Source organism: Aristolochia californica, unplaced genomic scaffold (genome assembly GCF_029961685.1).
Source record: "Aristolochia californica isolate CCGP_79_NKW_82.1479 unplaced genomic scaffold, dmAriCali1.0.hap1 SCAF_10, whole genome shotgun sequence".
NCBI classification, from domain to species: Eukaryota; Viridiplantae; Streptophyta; class Magnoliopsida; order Piperales; family Aristolochiaceae; genus Aristolochia; species Aristolochia californica.
In genome coordinates this window covers 32900791-32922336 of record NW_027181771.1, presented here as the reverse complement: position 1 = coordinate 32922336, position 21546 = coordinate 32900791, and the positions used below count along the sequence as shown (strand labels likewise).

The 21546-nt window shown below is 39.6% G+C and overlaps 5 protein-coding genes and 1 pseudogene across 5 annotated transcripts; 1 reads left to right on the top strand and 5 right to left on the bottom strand.

Annotated features, from left to right (window-relative positions):
* Window positions 1-954: 954 nt before the first annotated feature.
* Window positions 955-4986, bottom strand: LOC137943122 (enoyl-[acyl-carrier-protein] reductase, mitochondrial-like; annotated as a pseudogene).
* A 1343-nt stretch (window positions 4987-6329) lies between these two features.
* On the top strand, window positions 6330-7862 carry LOC137936916 (deaminated glutathione amidase, chloroplastic/cytosolic-like). The gene is made up of 4 exons (XM_068781887.1): window positions 6330-6492; window positions 6767-6852; window positions 6982-7115; window positions 7615-7862. Exons 1-4 carry the CDS (start codon window positions 6436-6438, stop codon window positions 7731-7733), a joined length of 396 nt encoding a protein of 131 aa, XP_068637988.1. The 5' UTR covers window positions 6330-6435; the 3' UTR covers window positions 7734-7862.
* A 1470-nt stretch (window positions 7863-9332) lies between these two features.
* On the bottom strand, window positions 9333-11316 carry LOC137936907 (uncharacterized). The gene is made up of 5 exons (XM_068781876.1): window positions 11265-11316; window positions 11083-11181; window positions 10905-11004; window positions 10400-10773; window positions 9333-9833 (listed from the first exon to the last, which is right to left on the bottom strand). Coding segments are annotated over exons 1-5 (876 nt in total). The 5' UTR covers window positions 11267-11316; the 3' UTR covers window positions 9333-9532.
* Window positions 11317-13808: 2492 nt separating this feature from the next.
* On the bottom strand, window positions 13809-16218 carry LOC137943121 (cation/H(+) antiporter 28-like). Its single transcript, XM_068788817.1, has 3 exons — window positions 15229-16218; window positions 14548-15141; window positions 13809-14438 (listed from the first exon to the last, which is right to left on the bottom strand). Exons 1-3 carry the CDS (start codon window positions 16216-16218, stop codon window positions 13809-13811), a joined length of 2214 nt encoding a protein of 737 aa, XP_068644918.1.
* Window positions 16219-18085: 1867 nt separating this feature from the next.
* On the bottom strand, window positions 18086-19408 carry LOC137943120 (large ribosomal subunit protein uL10c-like; the record flags this gene model as incomplete). Its single annotated transcript, XM_068788816.1, has 2 exons — window positions 18086-18339; window positions 18743-19408. A coding segment is annotated over one exon (657 nt), but the record flags the coding sequence as incomplete, so codon positions are not given.
* A 918-nt stretch (window positions 19409-20326) lies between these two features.
* Window positions 20327-20794, bottom strand: LOC137943119 (uncharacterized). The gene has a single exon (XM_068788815.1). The coding sequence runs from the start codon at window positions 20792-20794 to the stop codon at window positions 20327-20329; it is 468 nt and encodes a 155-aa protein (XP_068644916.1).
* Between the last annotated feature and the right edge of the window lie 752 nt (window positions 20795-21546).

The window sequence follows — 21546 nt, the reverse complement described above, 5'->3', positions numbered from 1 at the left end:
GAATAACACATTTACATTAGAGTTATTTAATTAATCGGTTTTAGCCTCCAAAAACCAAATAAAAACCAAGAATTTGAGTTCATTGGGATAAACCTATTTAAATAAAGCTTTTTGAGAAAAAAAAAACTCTAATATTCCAGGGTAAGCATTCAATTTTCCAATATTTCTCATAACCCACATCTCCCCCTAATCTCAAGGGTAGTGTGATTTTATAGCAGAATATCTATGATAAGATCCTCGTCAAGGTTTTATCTTCTCAACCAAGACTCCTATTTATACTTTTTTCATTACATATTTAAGAAAACTCCTCAATCAATTAGGCTTCCTAATTACATCAATCAAGGCAAAAAGTTAAATATAGAGGCTTCCATAAGTTCAGGGAGGCGATTGACCTAAATATTACACAAGTGGTTGATACACTTCTAGGATCCTTTAGCAGACCTATAACTCAACTGGAACACCCATCCTTGAAACTGTAGATCAAGGACTTTCATGGTAAATTTCATCAGTTCTATGACAAGAATTTCTTTCTTCAGTGATATACAGAAGAGAATCTACCCACACACATAGATGAAGTCATCGATACAATTATTTTGTTTTAAAGTCAGGGGATCATCTTTAAAATTGCCACAACTTAGTCTATTTCGAAAAGGCAAATCCGAAACCAGAACTTGAGAATCTGTTTAGGATGGCTTCCTAGTTTTCCAAGTGCTATGCCAAGTTTCAGACCAAATTCATCCAAAGGTACAAAAGGTAGACACCATGCAACCATTTATTGACTAAAAAAAAAGCTAGATATGCACAGAGGTAAATGATCAAGGAACTAGGCTAGTAATCCACCTAATAAGAATTTTCAAAGCTACATATTCATAGAGAAGAAAACATACTTATATTTGAGTTTCTCATCATGCATTAGACCAAGAGAAAGTCTATCATTGCTCTCATTCTTGTGCTTTATCTGAACTCGATCCACTTTTGAAGCTGAAAACCATGCAAAGCTAGATCCTGCATTAACTATTACATAGGATAATTCTTTCACAAGCATTTTTTCTCCCTGGAATAAAAAGACCAATGCACAGTATTGCATTGAAGCAATTATCGTGTCTATCATGCATAGCTTTCACTAAAATGGCACAAAAGGTTTGTAAAAGTAGGGATAACAGGACGGACAGCAAGCAGTACTAACCAAAAGTAGGTCAATGCTATGACCTTACCGATGTACACAAGATGAGATGGCAACCAAACCTGCACCTTTCATGGAACTGCCTGCTTTCACCAAAAAAACCACTCTTGATTCCTTTTAAGAAACTTAAATGTCCACCAAATACACCACCCTTGTCACCTTTTATGAAATAAGTAACATCTAGGGACAAGGGTTGCATACCCTAATCAGCCAGGGCTATGAGCGCTCTAGTTTCATGTTGCATAACAAGGTCAGTTGGTACTAGATGTTCCAACTGGCTACGTGGGTCTATTTCCATGCCAAGCTTGCTCATCTAACAAAACCAAATTGGGAAAATTTTTAGGTCTGCCTAGTCTCTCATACCCGTGCCTTCACTTGAAACCTTGGCCTCCTTGGATGGTATTAAATCTGTACTCATCCTGAGATGCGAGGCCTCCAGGCTGCTATGCCAGAGCAGTGAAGGACAAACAAGATTAAAAATTATAGCCAAAGTCTGGTCTGACAGGCTTGAGCCAAATAAGTCATTACATCCACACACCTCATCAAAATGACAGAACCACTAGGACCAAGAATTCTATACCTTAAATATGGGAGATGAGGTAGACACTGTGACTGGTTTCTTGGACATACCAACATAAGTTACCATGGTCCCTCCCTGCCAGTAGCTCAGAAAATCACACATATAAGAAATTCATTCAAGGAAGAAGGGTTACTAGAATTGCATTTCTGAAATTCCAGGGAAGCAACCTTAAAAATTTGAGGACTACAGATGCAGCATCACCACCAACGCAGTTGAAACCAAGCACTGGTTCTGGAATGTCATCCTGATGATTTTCAACCAATTGTTAAAAGAGACAAAACACATAAATCAATAAAATATTAGTGAATTAATTTAAACAAAATTTCCTCCAGCCAAACAGTAAGTACCAAGGTACCAGTAAACCCTTCAAATTCTTGACTTACAGTTGGCTCTCAGTAATGACCAAATCTGCCCACCCTAGGCTCTTGAGTTTTTCTTTTACATCTTCTAACCCAATTCTTCAGCAATAAGAAATACCATTCCCAACATGTAAAATATATATATATATATATATATATATATATATATATATATATATATAAAAATAAATAACAGAATAAATTACAAGACTAGGAAAAAGGATTTCAATGACCAAAGAAAGCAGTAACACAATATAGAAAGTAACACAGAGATGCACTTCAAGGACCTGAAAGTAATCCTAAAAAGAAACTATAACAATAATTTAGCATTCTAGACATGCACAATGTTCACCAAAATAATAACAATAATAGTAACACTTTCAAATAATAATAATAATAACCAACAACAACAACAACAATAACAATAATGACGATGAGGAAGACAATAATCTACAACAAAAGAATTGGCAAAATTTTGTTGTTGCAGATGCATTATGGTAAAATAGAAATAAGCGATCCTCAGTTCTAATTATTGAAGTGCTTGCGCTTATCAAAAGATATAAAATGAGATTTTCTTCTTCAATAGGCTTAGGTCAAGGATAACAGCTCACTGCATGCCATTAAGCACTTGTCTCTGATAATATTTATAGCATGATTGCCTTGAACTTTTGCCAGCTGAATAATGATTGGTCCACTATACTAGTAGCACCATTTTGCACTACTGCATCTCCTGATGAATTGACTCAAAAGTCAAGAAGAGAACACATGAAGACAGATCTTTTTCTCTAGTAAGAATATATAAAAAGAGACGATGAAGCAAGATCAGTAATCCAGGATTCAATTTAACAAAATCTTCCAACATTCTGAGAGAAGTCAAACAGTTACTGAAGCAGCATACTCGATGGGAACATCTTTGAAAATTTTGTGCCACACACTCTCTTCTTTTACACTATAACTATGCCAAGTCCCTGAATGGAACATATTTCATCATTACAAGTGTGGGTAAATTTTACACTTTCAATCATATTCAACTAAAATGGAGGAGATTTTTAGGTAGTCAAAATACCAAAAGATGGGTGTGTGTGTATTGGGGGGGGGGGGGGAGGAGGGGGAGATGATATAATCCAATCTCCAACTGAGAGATTCCTCACAGCAGAGCCTCCGGCATGTACTTCCCCAAAGGCAGATTCACAGAAAAACAGACATCAGCTGCATTGATGTACATATATAATGTGATGTTACTATAGTGACCCTCTCTATCCAATCTCCTATGTCCAGCAACGTAGGAAAGATTTCACTTCATGTTAATTTCAATGATACTCATGCCCACTCTAAACTTGAAAGAAGAAATGCTGTTCTATTTAGCACCCTACCTCTAAGCAGATCATATACAAAGAGACACACCAGGTAACATACAGCAGCCTATAAAATCAGAGCCTGTCTGAGCCATGACAACCTTCTATCCTATTGATATATGAAGGATTGATGGGTGCTGCAAGCATTTTGACGGGTACATCATGCTCCTTAAGTTCAACGGGAGGAAGATTAATCACCCTGTAAAGGCAATAAAGTTTCAATTTACATCAGTGCTAGTACTAGGATTTCTTCTTGGATTTGAATTTATATTGAAATGAAAGGGAATAAAATTCCCAAATCACAGATTCACAAGCAAAGAATGTCACTGCATCAACTAAATAATTCTTTTTTTCCAGATGCCACAAAGTTCTCTGAAAATCTCAAAAGCAAAGCATCATTGTTTCTCTGTGTATAGAATTTATCTGCCCTTATTCGGTAGGAACAAAATGTCAAGCAGAAAATATCTAGCTCTTCCCAGGACATGCAATCGTTGAAATTGGTGCCCTGTTGAAAGAACTTGAAACCGGGAGCAATACTAAGTATCTAAGGTGGGTAAATCTTTCAAAGAGGCAGAGACGGCTATCAGTAGAAAAATTAAAGCAAATGTGTCCAAAAAGGAGAGATCAGCAAACACAGACGCAGACAACGTGCCTCCCAGGAACAGTTATTAATATCAAAATATATCCAAAGGAACCCACAAACGTTCCTGTTCCTCCATGGAAATTCGTAATAAAGATGTTTTCCTTTATTTCCCTGATTTTTCAGCAAGTGAATCATTATTCAATTGTGAGGGCATCTGCCCTCTACATGATTTGCCATCATGCAGTCCAACTCGTCCAGCGTCCAGTTTGGGTAACCACCATTAAACACTGGTTGCCTTTTTGTGTAATGTCGCGTTTAGCCTCTCTTTTTTTTCTGGTGTAATTTACTGGACAAGAGAAGAGCTAGTCAAGTCTTCCACAGACTGGAGAAAAAAAATTCCCACCACATACTCAGCTAAGCTCTTGTCCGACCTCTGAAATAGCATCATGTCCAGACAAGTGCCACTGATGATAATGAAAAATGGTGCAGAAAATTAGAGGAAACCCAGAGAGGGAGACGTTTGAACCTGGTAACCTGGTCTGGTGAGCCATGCTGTTCATAGACGACGGCTTTGGAGTGTAGAGAGAGAACAGAGGAGAAAGTGCGAATCCTGCCACTTGGATTGCGCGGGAAGCCACGACGGAACACCGAGGAAGAAATAGCCCTCAAGGCCGTCCTCAGAGAGGCCATTCCTTTTCCGTTCTCTTTTTTGTGATTTTTCTCAGATTCACGTCCCGCTCTGAATTCTGGACGTAAAAATAACTCGAGCAATTGAGTGTCAGAAGAAGGCTTTACGACGTTTTTGTTAACAATGTAAGCGGTATCTGCATTCCAATGGTGTAATGTATTTCATCAGCGATACACCTTGCAGCTTCAATTCCAAGCGTACTCTCTGTCCTACTTCCATCGACTCCAGGAATGCCCATTACTGCTAAAAGGTTTTTGCAGTGGAATGTGCATACATGAGAATTTTATTGATAGAAACAGACGAAAAGGTAAAAAACAAAAGAGCGACTAGCTTTTCATCAAAAGCTAATAAAAAAAGTAACATTAGGAAAACAATAATGCCTACATTGTAGGAAGACAACAATGACATAAAAAGAGAAAAAACTCATTAGAAAAATCAACATTTAGAAAGAATAAAGCATGGAGCAGAAGACAGGAAGCATAGGATGCAGAGCTCCACGAGGTCTGACATAAGTCAGTATTTCGTTTTACTAAAGCCCTTTCAGAGAGAGATGGGAACGGGGTTGCAAGCACCGATATATGAGCTCTGGGTTGTGTTTAGTTTTAGTTTTGCCCTTTGAAAAATAAGAAACTTGAGAAGATTTGAGAGGAAGAGAGGGAAGAAATTGAGAAGAATATAGAGAAATGAAGTAGCCAAGACTACACTAGTGTGTTATGAAAGTGTAGTGGAAAGTGAAAGTGAATTGCTTTTTTTTGGTAAATATACTCAAGAGAAAGAGTAGTGTAATGTATTTTTCTTACGTTAGTATGCACAATGGAAAATTTAGTAGAAAGTGGAGAATGAGTTTATTAATAAAATATTTTGATAAATTTAACTTTATTAAGATAAAATTATTTAATTTTTTAAATAAAATATAAAATTGATTAAATATAAATTTTAATATACCTAAACAAACTTGATTACTTTTATAATGTCTAGATACTTAATCAACTTCTATTAAATTAGTAATTTAATATAATATTCAAAATATAAATATAATAAATAAATTATTTTATTAATACAACAATATAAACATTTTCATTAAAATCCAACTGAATTAGTTTAGTCTCAACATTGAGTAAAACAACAAGTGAATTTACTAGTCTTATCGAGTAAATTCACTTTCGCTAATTTTTTCACTTTAAACAAGTGAAAGTAAATTACCTGTGTAATTTACTTTTATTCTCCACTTACACAGTGCACTAATGTTTTTGGAGTCACTATCTCTGATGAATGTGAATTCTTAGAGGTTTTATAAATACAAACTCCTATCGAGTAAATTCACTTTCACTCGTTTTTTCACCACAACAAGTGCAAGTAAACTACCTATGTAATTCACTTTTATTCTCCCTTTACACACTACACTAACGTTTTTGGAGCATATGATGAATGCGAATTCTTAGAAGTTTTATAAACACAAACTTCTTACTTGAAGGGAGTGTTACAAATAAAAATTACCGTTAAATTTAATTAGTGATTATAATATGACCTCGCCTACTTTCTACACACCCAAGATTCCTTCCATTTCTCCTGCCCGTTCCGTCTCCCATCCGGGCCAGACTCCTCCAGTCTACTATCAATCAACTACGTCTCCGTCGCGGCTGCCGCAGAAGCTAATAGCCGTAGGGTGAGGGTAGCGGCCGAACCAATGACCCCCACGAACTATCTAAACGATAAGTTCAGTACCTCCCCCTGGCTTGTCAAGGTAATCAGAGGCTATATCTCAAAACTTTACTTTCGAGTGTTTTGTTTGTTTCTTTTTTTATCTCCTCGGATTTCTCTGAGACATTGCTTGGTTTTACAATCACTTTTATCATGGGTATTCTCTGGCGAGGGTTTTGTGCATCTGACTATGAGACCTCTTTTCCTTTCTGGGCTTGTCACGTCAAGGGATTGTTTCTCTGTTAATATCTGATACAAATTGCCTCTAGTTCGTTTTGCTTGCGTGAATGTTGATTCTTTGAGCGGTTTTTCCTCAGGAAGCTGCCGCTTCAGGCGCAGAATTATTATGTTTTCCGTGGGTCTTAAACCTCGAGAAAGTGATGCAATCGCAGTTTGAACATGAGTATTCTTGAATTTACTCTGTTTTTATGACCCTTCTTGATATACCATCAGTTCAATATATCATTCTCCTTGTTGTGAATATCTTTCTTGGATGACAGCTTAATATTGGGACATTTTGTTCCTTTTCCAGGAAGTCTAACATTTGGTTGTCCCTTGGAGGCTTCCAACAGAAAGGACCAGATGAAGAACACTTGTGCACCACTCATGTTCTAGTTGATAATGCAGGGATTAGTAAACGCATACAGGAAGATGTACTTGTACGTGGTGAGGATGCCTGTATGCCCATTGAACCCAGTTGACCCACCAATTATAGTTAAAATTATTTTTATTTTATCTTTCCTAATTTTCCTCGATTTGATGATCTTATCTATTTTGAATTTTAAATTTCAATTCTAATTTTAGTTTATCTATTCGGATTTTATTGGTTATTGTAATAGAATGTTGAATTCAATAAGATTTTCTGCGTCACCTTTCCCTTTTCCATTCTTCATGTTGACCTACCAATTTGATGTTTCTTCGGCCATCTAATTTCTGTGTGATATCTTTGTATCTGTTTCCTTTCATGTGCAAAACACATCTCAACCAATTAAAATCATCCACTAAACCACTGTTAATGTTATGCCAAGTAAAGCCGGAAAACATCATTATGTAGATGATATTAAAGATGTTCTATTGTCATTTCACTGCTAATGTTGAAATCCACTTTAGTCGTAAACAAGATTGCCGTGTCCTATTTGAAGGCTTGATGTGGATATTCCTGCAGGCATGGTATACGAGGAGAGCCATTTTACAGTTCCAGTTGAGCAGTGTTTTATCTTCTGTGACATATTTGCATATATGGAAGCACATTTCTTTTCCTATCTTTTCTTTGTTTTTGATTAATGAGTCTTAAGTAAAATACTCAAACATTCTGCTATCATTGTTTCATAAAGATTTCATTTGAATCTTATGTTCCTCATGCTGTGGTAAATTGATATTTCAAGAATAAGTGAGCTTCTTGGTTTAGCCATATTGTACCAACAATGCAAAATGGTGTATATATAGGACCCCTTTGCTCATCTGGGTATCACAGTTTGTTACGAATTAAGATTCCCTGAACTTTACCAAGAGTGGAGGTTTCAACATCATGCACAGGTAACTGTGGTTGCTTTTCCATTATGTGTTCTTCAATTTCCTGCTTCTTCAGATGTCCCTCATTATTTTGTCACATCTTAGTTTCCATGTTTTTCAACACTTCATCATCTTATTCATTCAAATTTTTGCACAGGTCATGTTGGTTCCTGCAGCTTTTACAATGATAACTTAAGAGGCTCACTGGGAGATTTTTCTCCTTGCCATTGAGACACAGTGCTATGTATGAGAGATCAAGTCTGAATGTTATTCCTTCTTATCTTCGTTCACCAAACTCTTTATATATCCTTTTCTTTTTTGTTTCTGAAAATTTCTAATCTGCACCATATGTCTTGTTTTCCAAAACGTACCTTCAAAGAGAATAGTCACTTTCCTTGGTCTCCAGCTTGGTGGTGCCTTCTTTTATCCATGATTTTTTATGGTTTAATTAATCCAGCTGGTCAGATTGTTGAAGCCACTCCATTTGATGAAACCTTGATTAATGGGCCCTGATGTAGATATTTTGAAATTTAAGAGTATTTACTCTTACCTGTTGGTTGCCTTGAGAGGACTGCATTCAAGATCTTTTGATGGTTGGTCATCCCAATTATGTTGGGTTAGGGCCACTGTGATGTACAAGGTAGCTAATGCAAAAATATTGGAGCACCGCCATGTTTTAGCGTAATATGTTGCGTGGTAAACTTGTTTATTCTTTGTACCTGGATGATTTCAATGAGAGTATACTACAGGATTGGATATATGTGGCCTAATTTTCCCTAATCTGAACCCTCTTTCGTCATTTCTGCAGTTCATCTGTGTCTAAAATCAGCTAATCAAGAAAAACACTGATGGATTTGAAGCTAATTGCTGCAGCACAAGCTGGAAAGTACAATGACAAAAGAGAAAGCTATGGTGACACGTTGATTATCGATCCTTGGGGAACTGTAATTGGTCGACTTCCTGGTGAATACTAACTTAAGAGGAACATATGATTCCAGATATTGTACTCCAGATCGACTATCGACAGACATTTGTGTGGCAGATATTGGTTTCTCTTTAATCGATTCAGTGTGCACAACGATGCCCTTATAACAGGTAACTTCATCTCAACCCTCTGGTGTTTGCTCTTATATTTATGAAGTTTATCTATTTAGAGAGTACAAAATAACTCATTTTTTGTTTGTTTGCCTGGTTACTTGAAGCCGGCTGCCTTATGAATTCTGCAACCGGTCATGGATTTAGCTGCGTTTTCTTTATGGGGCATTGCTCTATGCTCTCTTAATTTGTAAGTACAGCATTCAAGAGAGTTTAGATTTGATAAAAAAAATTTCTGGTAACAATTTGTTATCAAGCAATATCTTCCAGGTCTGAAGTAAAACAGGGAAAACAGAAACAAGTTCCATTTGGTGTTTGATACTTGCATCACAACAACAGCAACCGGAAGAAGAAGAAAAAAATCTTTATCCATCTAGTGGAGCATATTATTGTATTTTTTACAGAACTCCTCAAGATTCATTATACTGACCCTCACTCATGAAAAAAAACATAGCCAGGTGCTGGAAATTGGTCTTTTAGATACCACACAACTCAAACGAGTGAGAGCTGTAAACAGCAGCTCTTGTCTCGATCGAACTTTGCAGGTGAGCCTTAGCACGTTGTAGAGCAACAAGAACTTCATAAATGTCTTTAGTTCTCGGGGCTGAGTCTCCACAATTCTGACAAAAAGGCGGCACGCCTTGTTGCACCACCAGGGCTGGTGAATGTTCCAAGCATTTCTTCAGCTCCGGAACTAGAACTAAAGCTAGAGAATTATCAACTTCCTCCGTCTCTTCTCTTCGATCAAGATCGTTCTCTCCACCTGTTGGGCACAACCTGCAGGTTGATCACGATTCAGCAGAAATCAAACGTTTCCCCTGTAACTCCTCGTAATATTATGAGAAAAAAGCAGCAGACAATCAAGTCGAGTAAAATTCACTCTGTTTTTCGAGTAAAAACAGAATATTTGGTGTCTCGGGGTTGATCCAATGTCAATCGTCGAACACAGATCCACCTTAAATACTCTTCATCACTCGTACGACGGAACCGACCCTTTCAATTTTATCCTCACGGTTTTCACCTTTCACCTCACGGGCTATCTGCCGATATATTCATTCTCCCGGAGCAATTTTGTCTTCTTCAAAGAGGTTAGTTTCAGACACAGAGGAGAGAGAAAGCTACAAAATCTGCAGGACGCCTCTCACATGGTACTGTCGTTGCTGCATTTCAAATTTTGGCATAACAGAGAAGCTGGAAAGAAGCAGTGGAGAGAGAAAGCCATGTACTATTTATTGTTCAGTGATTACAATTAAGCATCTTCGTTTGAGTAAAAGCGTCGATAGAGTCTGGAATCTGAACAGTAAGGTTAGAAATCGTGTATCTGTAATCCAGTGTAAGCTTACCTGGGAACATCGGATGCCGTAACCTTTCCTCCGTCATCCTTCGAAGGGCCTTCAGTATTATCAAAAGGTCTGGTTTCTACTGAACTTGAACGTCCTTCTTGAGAAGTTACTTGATTAACGAAAATATTATGAGAGTTTTCTGAAATGTTTGCTTCCGAATCTTGTGAGGTCGATAGATCTGTAACCTCCCCCCTCTCTTCTGTCATGCCAGTTCTGGGTGGGGGAGAACTATCCCGATCTTCTGTTGTATCGGATTGGCTTAGACAGGGAGTGAGCTTCAGGTTTTTCAGCTTTTTCATAGCTAATTTTAGCTTCTTTTCAGCTCTCTCCTTGGCTTCAATCTCCATCTTTAGCAGCTTTTCTAACTCTGTCAACTGGGAAGAAGAAATCCGTCAAAGTCGAACTCGATTATATTAATTTAAAGTCCAGTATATAGACCCATTAAACTGAATGAAGGGTTGGTTTCACAAAGAAGACGAATGAGGATCATACAAGAACCAGGTACCTTTTCCTCCATGACTTGTGCATTTTCTTTCGCAGCCTTGGATGCTGTTCTTTCAGACGCCAATCGTTTCCTCAAACAATCAACAGTCATCATCTTCTCACTGAGAAAGTCACCAAAACAGAGAATCTGTTAACCAGACACATGACATCAAAATCCATAAAAACCGACAAATACCCACCTCCATTTTTTAGCTTCAGCATCTCCATTGATGATTCTCGGCTTCTCCACCTTCATCTGGCCTTCCGAGTCTGAGACCCATTCAAGCGTCCCCTGCGACCTGCTCCATAACCAAACCCATCAATTCATCCGAAACAGAAAATGTCGATAGAAACCCATAGAGATGCTTCTATTCTCACTCACATTTTTTCTCGCCAGAGAGAAAAAGTTTGCCAGAGAAAAGAGAAACAGCTACTACAGCTTTAGTTCGGAACAATGCCGCTGGTACCCCTTTTTTATACTCATGAATCTCTTACTTTCCGCACTTTTCAGACATCATTCTCCCCGCAGTAACTCCCCTTACGAGTCACAACTGTCTTGCTGTTTTACCATCATCTCTGAATTTCTTCTTCCGTTTTTCGAAATTCAATTCTTGAATCTTGAAACGCCGGACACTGTCATGCTCACGTGACTCCTCAGTTCGTCCGCTCTTGTCCCAGTTGAGGGCGAATTTAATACAAAAGATAACGTTCATTTTGAGGAATCTGTCTCGAAAATTCTCAGAAAGGCTCAAAGTAGCAGTAAGTTACCTGACTTATTTTAATCTAACAAATATGTTAGAAATGCAGGTGAGAATTCGAAACCTTTTGGCGATTTGGGTTATATTCTGCTGCAATTGAAATTTATCTTCTTCTCAAGTTACAGGGGGGGGGGGGGGGGGGAGAGCGTTGGCCTGGTTCTTGTTCTTTTTAGAGGAGCCTCTGCTGGTTTTTTTGTGGGTACGTGGATTGAATGAGCTCTCATTCAGTTTGTTGGGAGAAATAATTGTGAGACAGACGTGAAGAAGAAGGTTATCAACAGTCTATCAAGAATGACAAAGATGAAATTTCATCACCGGCGATCTGCTTTGTTCAAATGGTGTAATATACTGGTGAATATAAATGGTAACCTTGCAACCATAACTGGTCTAGTTTTTGTGGGTAGGGATTGAACCATGTCTGGTTTTTTGTGGGGGTCAAACCTATGCCCTTCGAAATTGGGTTGGTTGAGGTTTTTTGTTTAATTGAACTGTAATTGTATCTAATTATAAGTAATTTTAGAGCTCTTAGATGTTGTATTTTCAAATATGTCCTATTAGATAGTGCAATGTAACCTTTAATTGAAGAAATAAAATTATATTTTTCATTTTTTAACATTTCATAACAATAATAATGATGATGATGATAACGATGCACAAATACGTCCCGCCCTTAACTTAGAGAGAAATCAGGTGAGGGGGAAGAAAAAATATATATTTCGTCTTTAAGAAGTTAATTTCATTGTTCGAAATATTCGCACAGACGAAGATTTTTTTTCGAAAAGGTTATTCTACTACGTTATCTTACTTGGTTACTACTTACTAATTCAATCTGGCAAACCGATAATAATAACATTGGAAATAATTTGAGCTATGAAAAATATTACATATATTTAACTGAATGTAATAAAAAAAGAATTATCTACATTTTAAAACCAAAGAAATAAATCAAGCATAACAAAAGTGAAGGTATTTTCATTAATAAGTATGAAGGGCTAGAATAAGGGATGGAAGCAAGTTGGGGAGAACTAGACTTGCACCATAAATTCCTTATTGCCATGTTTTTATGTCCTATGATAAGGTTGGATTTCCAACTGCATCCCCACTTGACCCTTAAATGCCCACTTTCTCTCTTCTTTTACTTCCCAAAATAATTTTTCTTCTTATAATGTTTTCGATTTTGTTATAATTATTGGCATTTATTTGAGTCATCGATATATATAAATTGTGTTAGTGTGCTCAATGGAAAGAGGGTGAAAAGGAGAGGAGGAACAGGGAGACTAAGTGTACCATAGGGAGACCTGAGAGAAGAGAAGCAAGCACAGGGTAAGCGAGCAAGCGAGGGAGTGAAAGTGAAATTGAATTCATTGGTCGTGGAGAGGAATTTCACTTTCGATCTCAACTTTCCCGGTGCACTTATGGATTTCTAAGTCACTTTCACACTTAACTTCCATGCACACTAATAGGGTCTTAGTAGTGCCAAAACCTGCAACAATTCGAATACTTCCTTATTGCTTATCTTTGTTTCTTCTTGTCTCCCTCTCACCTTCTCCTTCCCCCTTTTTCTATCCCTTTCTCTCTTGCTCTCTTGCATGATCTCTATCTCAATAACACATTTTATGTTCACTTCCTTTAGTTCAAGAATGAGCTCTTTGAGTCCAAATATTTTCTCTCACTCTTGATTCTTACCCAATGTGAACCACTCTAGTTTGAAGATTTGGTTAATGATTCTTCCAAGTTGGATACCAAAGAACTCTCAATTTGCTTTTCTTGGATCAAAACTATTTTTTACCTCCTTCCTCCACTTTTCTTCTTCTACTATTTTATCTTTTATCCTTTTTGGCATTATGATTTTATTCATGTTAAGTATTTTTGCTGAGATGCAGTCCAGGATAAACATCTTTGGTTTAAATGGAATCTTGTACAATAATTGATGCTAATATACATTGATCAAATAAATTTTGATTTTCAGGCTATGAACAAATCGATTTTGCTCTAAAATTTCAATTTAATTTGGGGTGTCAATTAAGCTGATAAATCAAACTGAGTGTTTTTGACCAGGTGGATCACTAAGAACAACCACCTTCTTTTGTTCATTAACGCAGGAAGAGGGAATCAAAGAGGTGACGTGAGAAGAATGGTGCAGAAGGGTTGCAGAAAACACCTTTCTTTCACCTGAGGGAGAACTCCTCTTCGATGACATCCTCCTCTTGTCTTTTTGGGTTGTGTTGTCGAATAATTAATAGGGAGGCAGTTGCAGAGAAATCAGAGGAAGCAAGGTTATCCCCAAGCGGTCCCAGCTCCGGACATTCTTCCCACTCGGCCTTCCCTGTTGTCAAATGCGAGCTGCCGTTGCCGATGATGAAGAGCTTGTACTCTCTCTCCAGCGCCCGAAGAGCGGCGATGGTCTCCGCGCCGTTGTAGACGTGCTTCTCCACGTACGAGACGGACCCGTTGGTTACATGGCGCTCGTAGAAGTCGGCGAAGTACTCGTCGTCTACGTGCATGTCCTCCCTCGTGTCCATGATCAGCCTCCGTTCAGATGCATTTTTGGAGCCGTAGAGACTACTGGCTATGGAGATATTGTCATGTTCGGATTCCAGGAGGAAGCGGATGGCCGTCAGCTTCACTCCTGGGTAATAAGCCACACGGCTGGCGTAGCATAATGCCTCCCGATCGTCCGGCCCGCCGATGAATACCACCACTACCTGGAAAGACTCGAGAGAGGATGCAATTATGCTTGAGCCAACGAGCCCACGGTCCACCAGTATCCCTACCGAGCATGGCGCATGCCGAAGCACCTGTAAAGGCAGACAATTTCAGTTCACACTTCTTCTTCTTCTTCTTCGTCTTCTTTATCTTTCCTTGGAAAATGAATGGAAAAAAAAGATTGTTCGTTTAACTAGTTACCTTCCTATTGACAGCTCTGAGTTCGTTTTGGCCGTTGTCCATGGTGCCATCGACCCTTTGTTTCTTATGGAAGGGCAAGATGATGAGAACGGCAAGGGCGTCCTGCGCAGCATTGCAGATGTCGTGATGCATGGTGTTGTAGGCAGAAACGATAAGGAGACGGTTAATGTCGACACCTTCCCCGCATCCATCCAAGTAGTTGTTGAAGGCCATGGTAATCTCTTCCCGCATTTCCACGATCGCCTCATCCTTAACATCCACCACGTCCATGCCTTGGCCGTGCGTGAGCGTGGCCGCCGTTCGAGAGGTCAGCTGCACGAGATCCGCCGCGAAGACGGTGACCCCTGGGGAGGGAGGTCTGCCCCTCGTCACCTCGATCATCTTGATGGCGGAGGGTACGTTCTTGGGGCTGTGAAGGCACGTCATTATCCGGAGCTCAGAGTCTGGATTATGCCACTGGAGGCCCATCTGCAGCTTGGCGTGCCTCTTCCGTGCTTGCCACACGATGATCTCCGCCACAAGCGGGATGTACAGGATGGTTACCAGCACCGCCATTATATTTATCAGGAGGCCGGTGCTGTTCACCACTCCGATCTGCGTAAAAGTTTCAGATAAGCTGATGAATAGATCGATCAAGCAGAAAAAAAAGGAACGACGATCGAAAGGAAAGAAAACGCTTACCTCAAACGCATTCATAACAGCCAAGATGTGATAGTGGCCCTTGACATTGAGAAGCAAACCGACGCAGACAGCCTCCGAGATGCTGAATCCCATAGAAATGGCGGTCGGGACACTTCCGATGACCTTCCCCACCATCCCAAGCAGAACGAGGACGGAAAATTCCTTGAACGACGTCCAGCCTTTCCAACTGTCAAGCCTGAGCAGTGTTCCCATGAAGGTATAATAAAGAGGGAAGATCATTTCCGCGAGCCAGATGTTGATCTTCCTGATAAACGCTCTCGAGACTCGGCCTTCCCTCGGAAGCGTTAGCCCGATGAGGAAGGCGTTCATGTTGCCATTGTAGCCCATCATGTTGGCGATGGCGCACAAGATGGCGACGACGATCATGCTTACAAAGACATGCCACCCACTTATGGGCTTCCCCTCCGGGTTCTTGTCGTTGATCCAGTTGATACCGCGCCTTCCCACCTTGCGGATGAACCACGTCTGGAAGACGAGGAAGAGGACGATGAAGAAGGTGCGAGAGAAGATGAAATCCATTTTCCGGCCGATGATCTTAGCGTGTAAGGCAAAAAAGAGGGCCATGAGGAGCATGGTGGTCATGTCGTTGTGGACACCGGCATTGACGACGAGCCGGCCGATCTCGGATTTGCCGATCTTGAGGTCAGTGATGAGGCGGGTGAGGACGGTGGAAGAGGTGTTGGAGAGACTGAGGCCGAGGGAGATGATATAATTGGCACGGTCACCGGGGGCTAATCCTTTCACGATGACGGGCTGCAGGCAGGCGAGTAAAACATAGGTGGCGGCGATGCCGCTGTAGGCCATCACAGCTTCCCGTGTCGGCCGCCGGCGGCGGAAAATATTCTTGAGCTCCATCTCCAGGCCCAACACGAAGAAATAGCTCATTATCCCATACTCAGAAACGATACGAATAAGCCGAGGCAAGCTTGGGTCAACCAGCTCAATCAGCTCGGTGTTCCTTATCACCATCCCTACCTGTGTTTCTCTTCGTTAGAAAGCTCTGTAACCACACATGGCTGATTCTGTTCTTTCTCCTATATCTTACCTCTGTTTTCTTAATTTCAATCCATGGCTGAAGACAGATTTACGAAGAATTTTTCTTACCCATTTGCTAAAAACTGATAATCGATTCAGATTCCAGATAAAAAGAGAAAGAAATTATGTGAAAACGTACGATTATTTCCGAGAGGACACGAGGTTGACCGATGTGCTTGAGGAAAAAATGCAGGAATCTGGAGCTGAGGAGAGAGGCGGAAAGACCCATAAAGAAGTTGCCCAAGCCTACAGCGTAAGCTTCATCACATTTGTCCGTTGAAAGCGACGTGAATGCAGGCGCCATGGTTTGACAAAACTCGAGTTAATTTCCTTCTCTTTCTCTCTCTTCTTTATCTCTCTCCTCCCTTTCTTCTCTTTTTTCGCCTTTCTGTTGTTTTCCTCATAAATGCGTCTTCCCCTTTCGTTCCCATCTGTTATTGACGCGACTCCAACCAAAAAATGTTTCCTTCACTGGCTATTTGTGCTGATCTCATTGTAAACGAGAGGTTTCTTATGCTCTTATCAGCTTGTTTTAGGACCAAACAGTTTTCCGAGGTGCAGGGATGCTAGATGCTTGGAATTCTCTATTTACAGACAACGGAAGTTAGGCTTTGAAATTTAAGTTTTCAGTGAAGTTACCATGTTAAGGTAATGTTCTCACAACATCATAACCATAAATTTCAGGAGATTACTTGTTCATTTTAACCCTACAACAGCTCCATTCCAACAACAATTGGATGAATTAGATGCAACGAAGGATCCATATATAACTGTGACAAAAATGGCAACATGAACGCCAGATTCGTTTCATGATACATCAATGGAAGGTAGGCACTAAGTTAAATGGCAACATGAACGCCAGATTCGTTTCATGATACATCAATGGTGACCTCGGTTTCTGCATTTTGCAAGCAATGTTAAGAGGATGTTTATGGGTAGTTTGCTTCTGTTAGGATATCAGCTCATATCTGCTGTTCCTCTTTTGCTTTTCATGGCCAATGGAAGGGGGAGCTGTCAAGCTTTATGATGATAGCATCTCAGATGGACCTGACAGAGAAGATATGATGCACGCTATGTTCACACTATGTTTGATTGTTCCAATGAAAACTTGTATTAATGCAATGTTTTTCGACATGGCAGATTGTAGCTTTAGACGAGCGATACAGACTGGCAGAGAGCGGAGACTAAGGTGAAAGTAGCATTTCTACAACTAGCAATATCATCTGGGTGCAGGGAGTACTTTGGTGAGGTGGAGAAAACTCTGAAGGAAGTAGGAAGGATGAAGTACCGACGCCCATTATACACAGCTCTGAGCAAAGGAAGTGAAGAAGCCAAAATGCTTGCGAAGAGAGTGTTTGCAGAGGGCCAGGACTGCTATCATCCCATAGCTCAGGGTGTCGTGGAGTCCATCCTCTCCAAGCACCTGTAGCTTCTCCCATCGAAGTGTTGATGCCATTTTAAGAACTTGGATCTAACTTAAGCATCTTGTAGCCTGCAATTACCTGTTCTATTTTCTCAAATCCTGTTGAACGATCGTTTTGAAGAACACATTGACAAATATATGAAATGGGCATAAACGCTGAAGAGACTTTTCCAGCATTATCAAATGGCTGTAATGCTGCTCATGCACTCATATGCCTTATTGTTTTTTTTTCATCAACTTATCCTTTTCATCAATGGGTTCGCACTGATATGCTCATTAACTTCCCTCGAAATGCTTCGCATTGATCGTAGCAGTTCTGATCTCACCATGGGTTCAGTATAAAAAATAAAGAGCACCCTAAAAGACAAGTTCAGAAAGGCTTACTATCTCTGGCAAAGCTCATGAATAGAGCTGCAGATCTTTTCCGAAATATAGCTACCCTCTCCCATGTGCATCTGCAAGTCGAAATCAGAGCACCGGTGATGCACGAGTAGTTGTAGCAGAGACGGATGCGATACGAGTTTACAGCTATCCTATAACAACCCGAAGTCATGTAGGTGACCACCCAGAGTTAGCAGCAGCTTCAGAAGTCTTCATGGGGCAAAACAGCACGAACACGGGTGCAGCAGCAACTGTACAAACACGAGTGTGCAGATGAAGCCCAAGCATAGAGGTGCAGACATGGAAGTGTACACAAGTTATGGCCTATAAAAATGCTTTGTGAACTCTAGTAAACTATTTCATATTCGTGCAAAAGAGTTTCTTATTTCTTTTTGTTCAGGAGGACTGACAAAGCTATTTTTCGTCTAGAGTAAATTAGGCTGCACTTTGAGGTAATAGGAGTAATTTTTTACTCAATCTAATGGTATTCAACCGTCCACAAATTACTTCCCATACTTACTAGTGCAACAATGGTTCTCAAGTTGTATACAAGATTCATAGATGAATTGAACAATTCCCTAACAATAGGGCGACCATTAGAAAAAATCCAAAACTATGGAACAAAAAAGAAGAAATACTGAAGTAAAAACTTACAATTATCAACTAGTTTGCCCCACTCTCCTCTTCCATCTTCTTTACATACGCCTTCAGAACCAACACCAAATCCCTTGCCGGTGCTTGCGAGGTACTAATCAGCGACACAGCAGGACCCTGCAACGACCCTAAAAGCTTTGCATAGATTTCTGCTCTTGTGGGCATTGTCTCATGCGCCTTAAACTCGTTAGGCGCGTAGAACTTCCCTTCCAAAACTGCACCGGTAAAATCATTATCCTCCAGTTTCTTCTCCTTCTGGAAACTTCTGTATGGTTTCAAAGCGGTCGGGATCTCTTCTGTATGCACAAAAAGCCAAGCATTCATTCCCTTCATGCAGGGCTTGAGAGCCTCCCATGGGGTGCCTTCAATGGCCTTCCCAACCAGAGTGTTTTTGGCGACGACGAGCTTTACAGAGTCAGGAAGGGACTTACAAAGCTCTTGGAACTGCTTGACTGTAAAACCTTTGTATCTGATTCCCGCGACGAGGTGACAGTTTTCGAGCTGCTGCTTGACGGTCTCGACAGTTTCTTGCTTCTTGGTGCGGCTGATGGCGCAGCGGATTGAAGGGTTTCTGAGAAATGGGTTTTGAAGGGCGGGGGGAAAGGTTAGAGTAGCAGAAACTGCACAGAGCAGTCTCCATGTCGGGAGAGAGAGATTGGAGCAGAAAGTTCACCAGCGGCAAGACAGCATCTTATCTTCTTCTGGTTCAGGAGACGAGGGTATTTTTGTCCATTACGCACAGTTCTTCGCTAAACTGAGTGCACAATAGCCAGTTCTCCATGATGTCTCTGGTCTTTTGAGTGCGCTACTATGGATAGAATGCTTGTACGTTGTAGAAGGAACACGATTTTGGGAAATAGGAGCATCATCCCAGTTTCCAGAGCTGGGAAGTCAATAACAGAGAATTCCACTAATCTTATCCAATTTATACATTTTGTCAAACCTTGGAAGAAGCCTTTACAGAGGAAAGGAAAAAGATTAGAGAGCATATTACTGAATGATGAAATGTATAAACCCCATCAGTTTCACAGTTTCTAAACAGAGCAAAATGATCCAGAGATGTATGAACAGATTAAAAACCATATTTTCCTTTGAGTAACGTCTATTGGTGAACCGGGGTAGAGTATATGCTTCATATCTAGCATCCACAAAGACCTTATAACTGTGACTACCCCATCATTCACATTAAGCTGTAAAAACCATGAACCTCCATTTTGATGGTGCTACATAATTCCAAAAGAACAAATGAACAATAAAGTCAGATAACCTCCAATTAATTTACTATGCACGTCTACGTCACATTTTCCTGTCTGCCATGCAAGAATATCAAACCTCTCTCTGATAACATAACAATGAGGAAAATAAACAAAAACCCCGAGTATTCTCTGTTCTCTAAAAGGCAACAAAATTAAGAATTTGTATGAACCAGATTCAGGGTAAATAAACACTTAGCTTCACTCAGTTCCAATTTCAAGTGACAATACTCCTCATCAATTTCTTTCCAAACAAAAAATAAAATAAGAAAAAGGAGATGAAAGCCATGGCTACAGACTCAACGGCTACGCACAAATCAATTACAACATCCTAATCCTCTTCATGGCTTCTTTTTCTCTTTTTCTGCTTCTTTTGATGCTCCTCATTCTCATCGGCTTCCCCAATCTCAGCCACTTCCACCACCTTCTTTTTCTTCTTGCTTTCCCCATATTCTATCTCATCCTTAAATTCCTTTCTTCTCTTCTTTCTTCCCACAGAAACAACCTCAGTATCAGTTGTAGATTCTTTTTGTTTGAGAGGCATTATTCCTCCTCCTGTTAGGTTTCCATCATTCACATTCTCCACAGCAGATTTTTCATGTCTTCGATTAGATTTATAAGATTTTAGTTCTCGGTGAAACAGGATAAGTTCATTGATGGAGACACATGTGCGTTTTAAATAGGATGAAGCAGCCTTGGAGGCACCATTTTCTTTGGAAACAAAACGAGAAAGGATACGAGAAGCTGCTTTGACAGAGATTGGCTCGGATGAGATGACTGCCGTGCTCAATGATTTCATGGTCAAAAGTGCCCAAAGAATATGACAACTCTGAAAGTGACACCTGAAAGGAAATTTTCCCATTAGTAACTTTCACCTTGAACTTAGAATCTCCTTGTATCAACGAATGACAATCTGACTGTTTGATTATTACAGGAAATGCATGTAGTTGAGAACATGCAATATCATCGCTAAAAAAAGAATATACGTTATATTGGAACTTATATGCATTCGCATACACCCTACTTCCACAAATAAATGTTTATAGAATCTTTAAAAACACCATTGGTGAAAGCTAATACTTTGAGGGAAACTACAATGAATGAAAGACTACATCCATATCAGATACCAATTTACGATAACCCATAAACTAACAAATAAATCCATCTTGGGTTTTCTACAATGGATAAATCTAAGCAGTTGAAACATTCTGCTTTGTGTGTACCTTAGAGTGCAAAATCTAATAATGGCAACAATTTTATTACAGTTTGACTGTAAAACACAAATGTTGGAGAGACTAAAAAATTTAAGGTAATAAATCACTTCCCATTAGCTAACAACAAGAGCATCACAACTCACAAGAAGCTAGAAAGACAAGTGAGCCATCAAATCAATCAATAAATCCCACACATTATACACGATCACATTATTAATTTACTAAAAATATCACATTAGTTAGTCACTAAAACTGAAATTGGAAATCATAAGGCGAGAACTATTAATCATTAAGTTGCCAAAAGTAATATTAAATTAACTAACATGTAAAGAATATC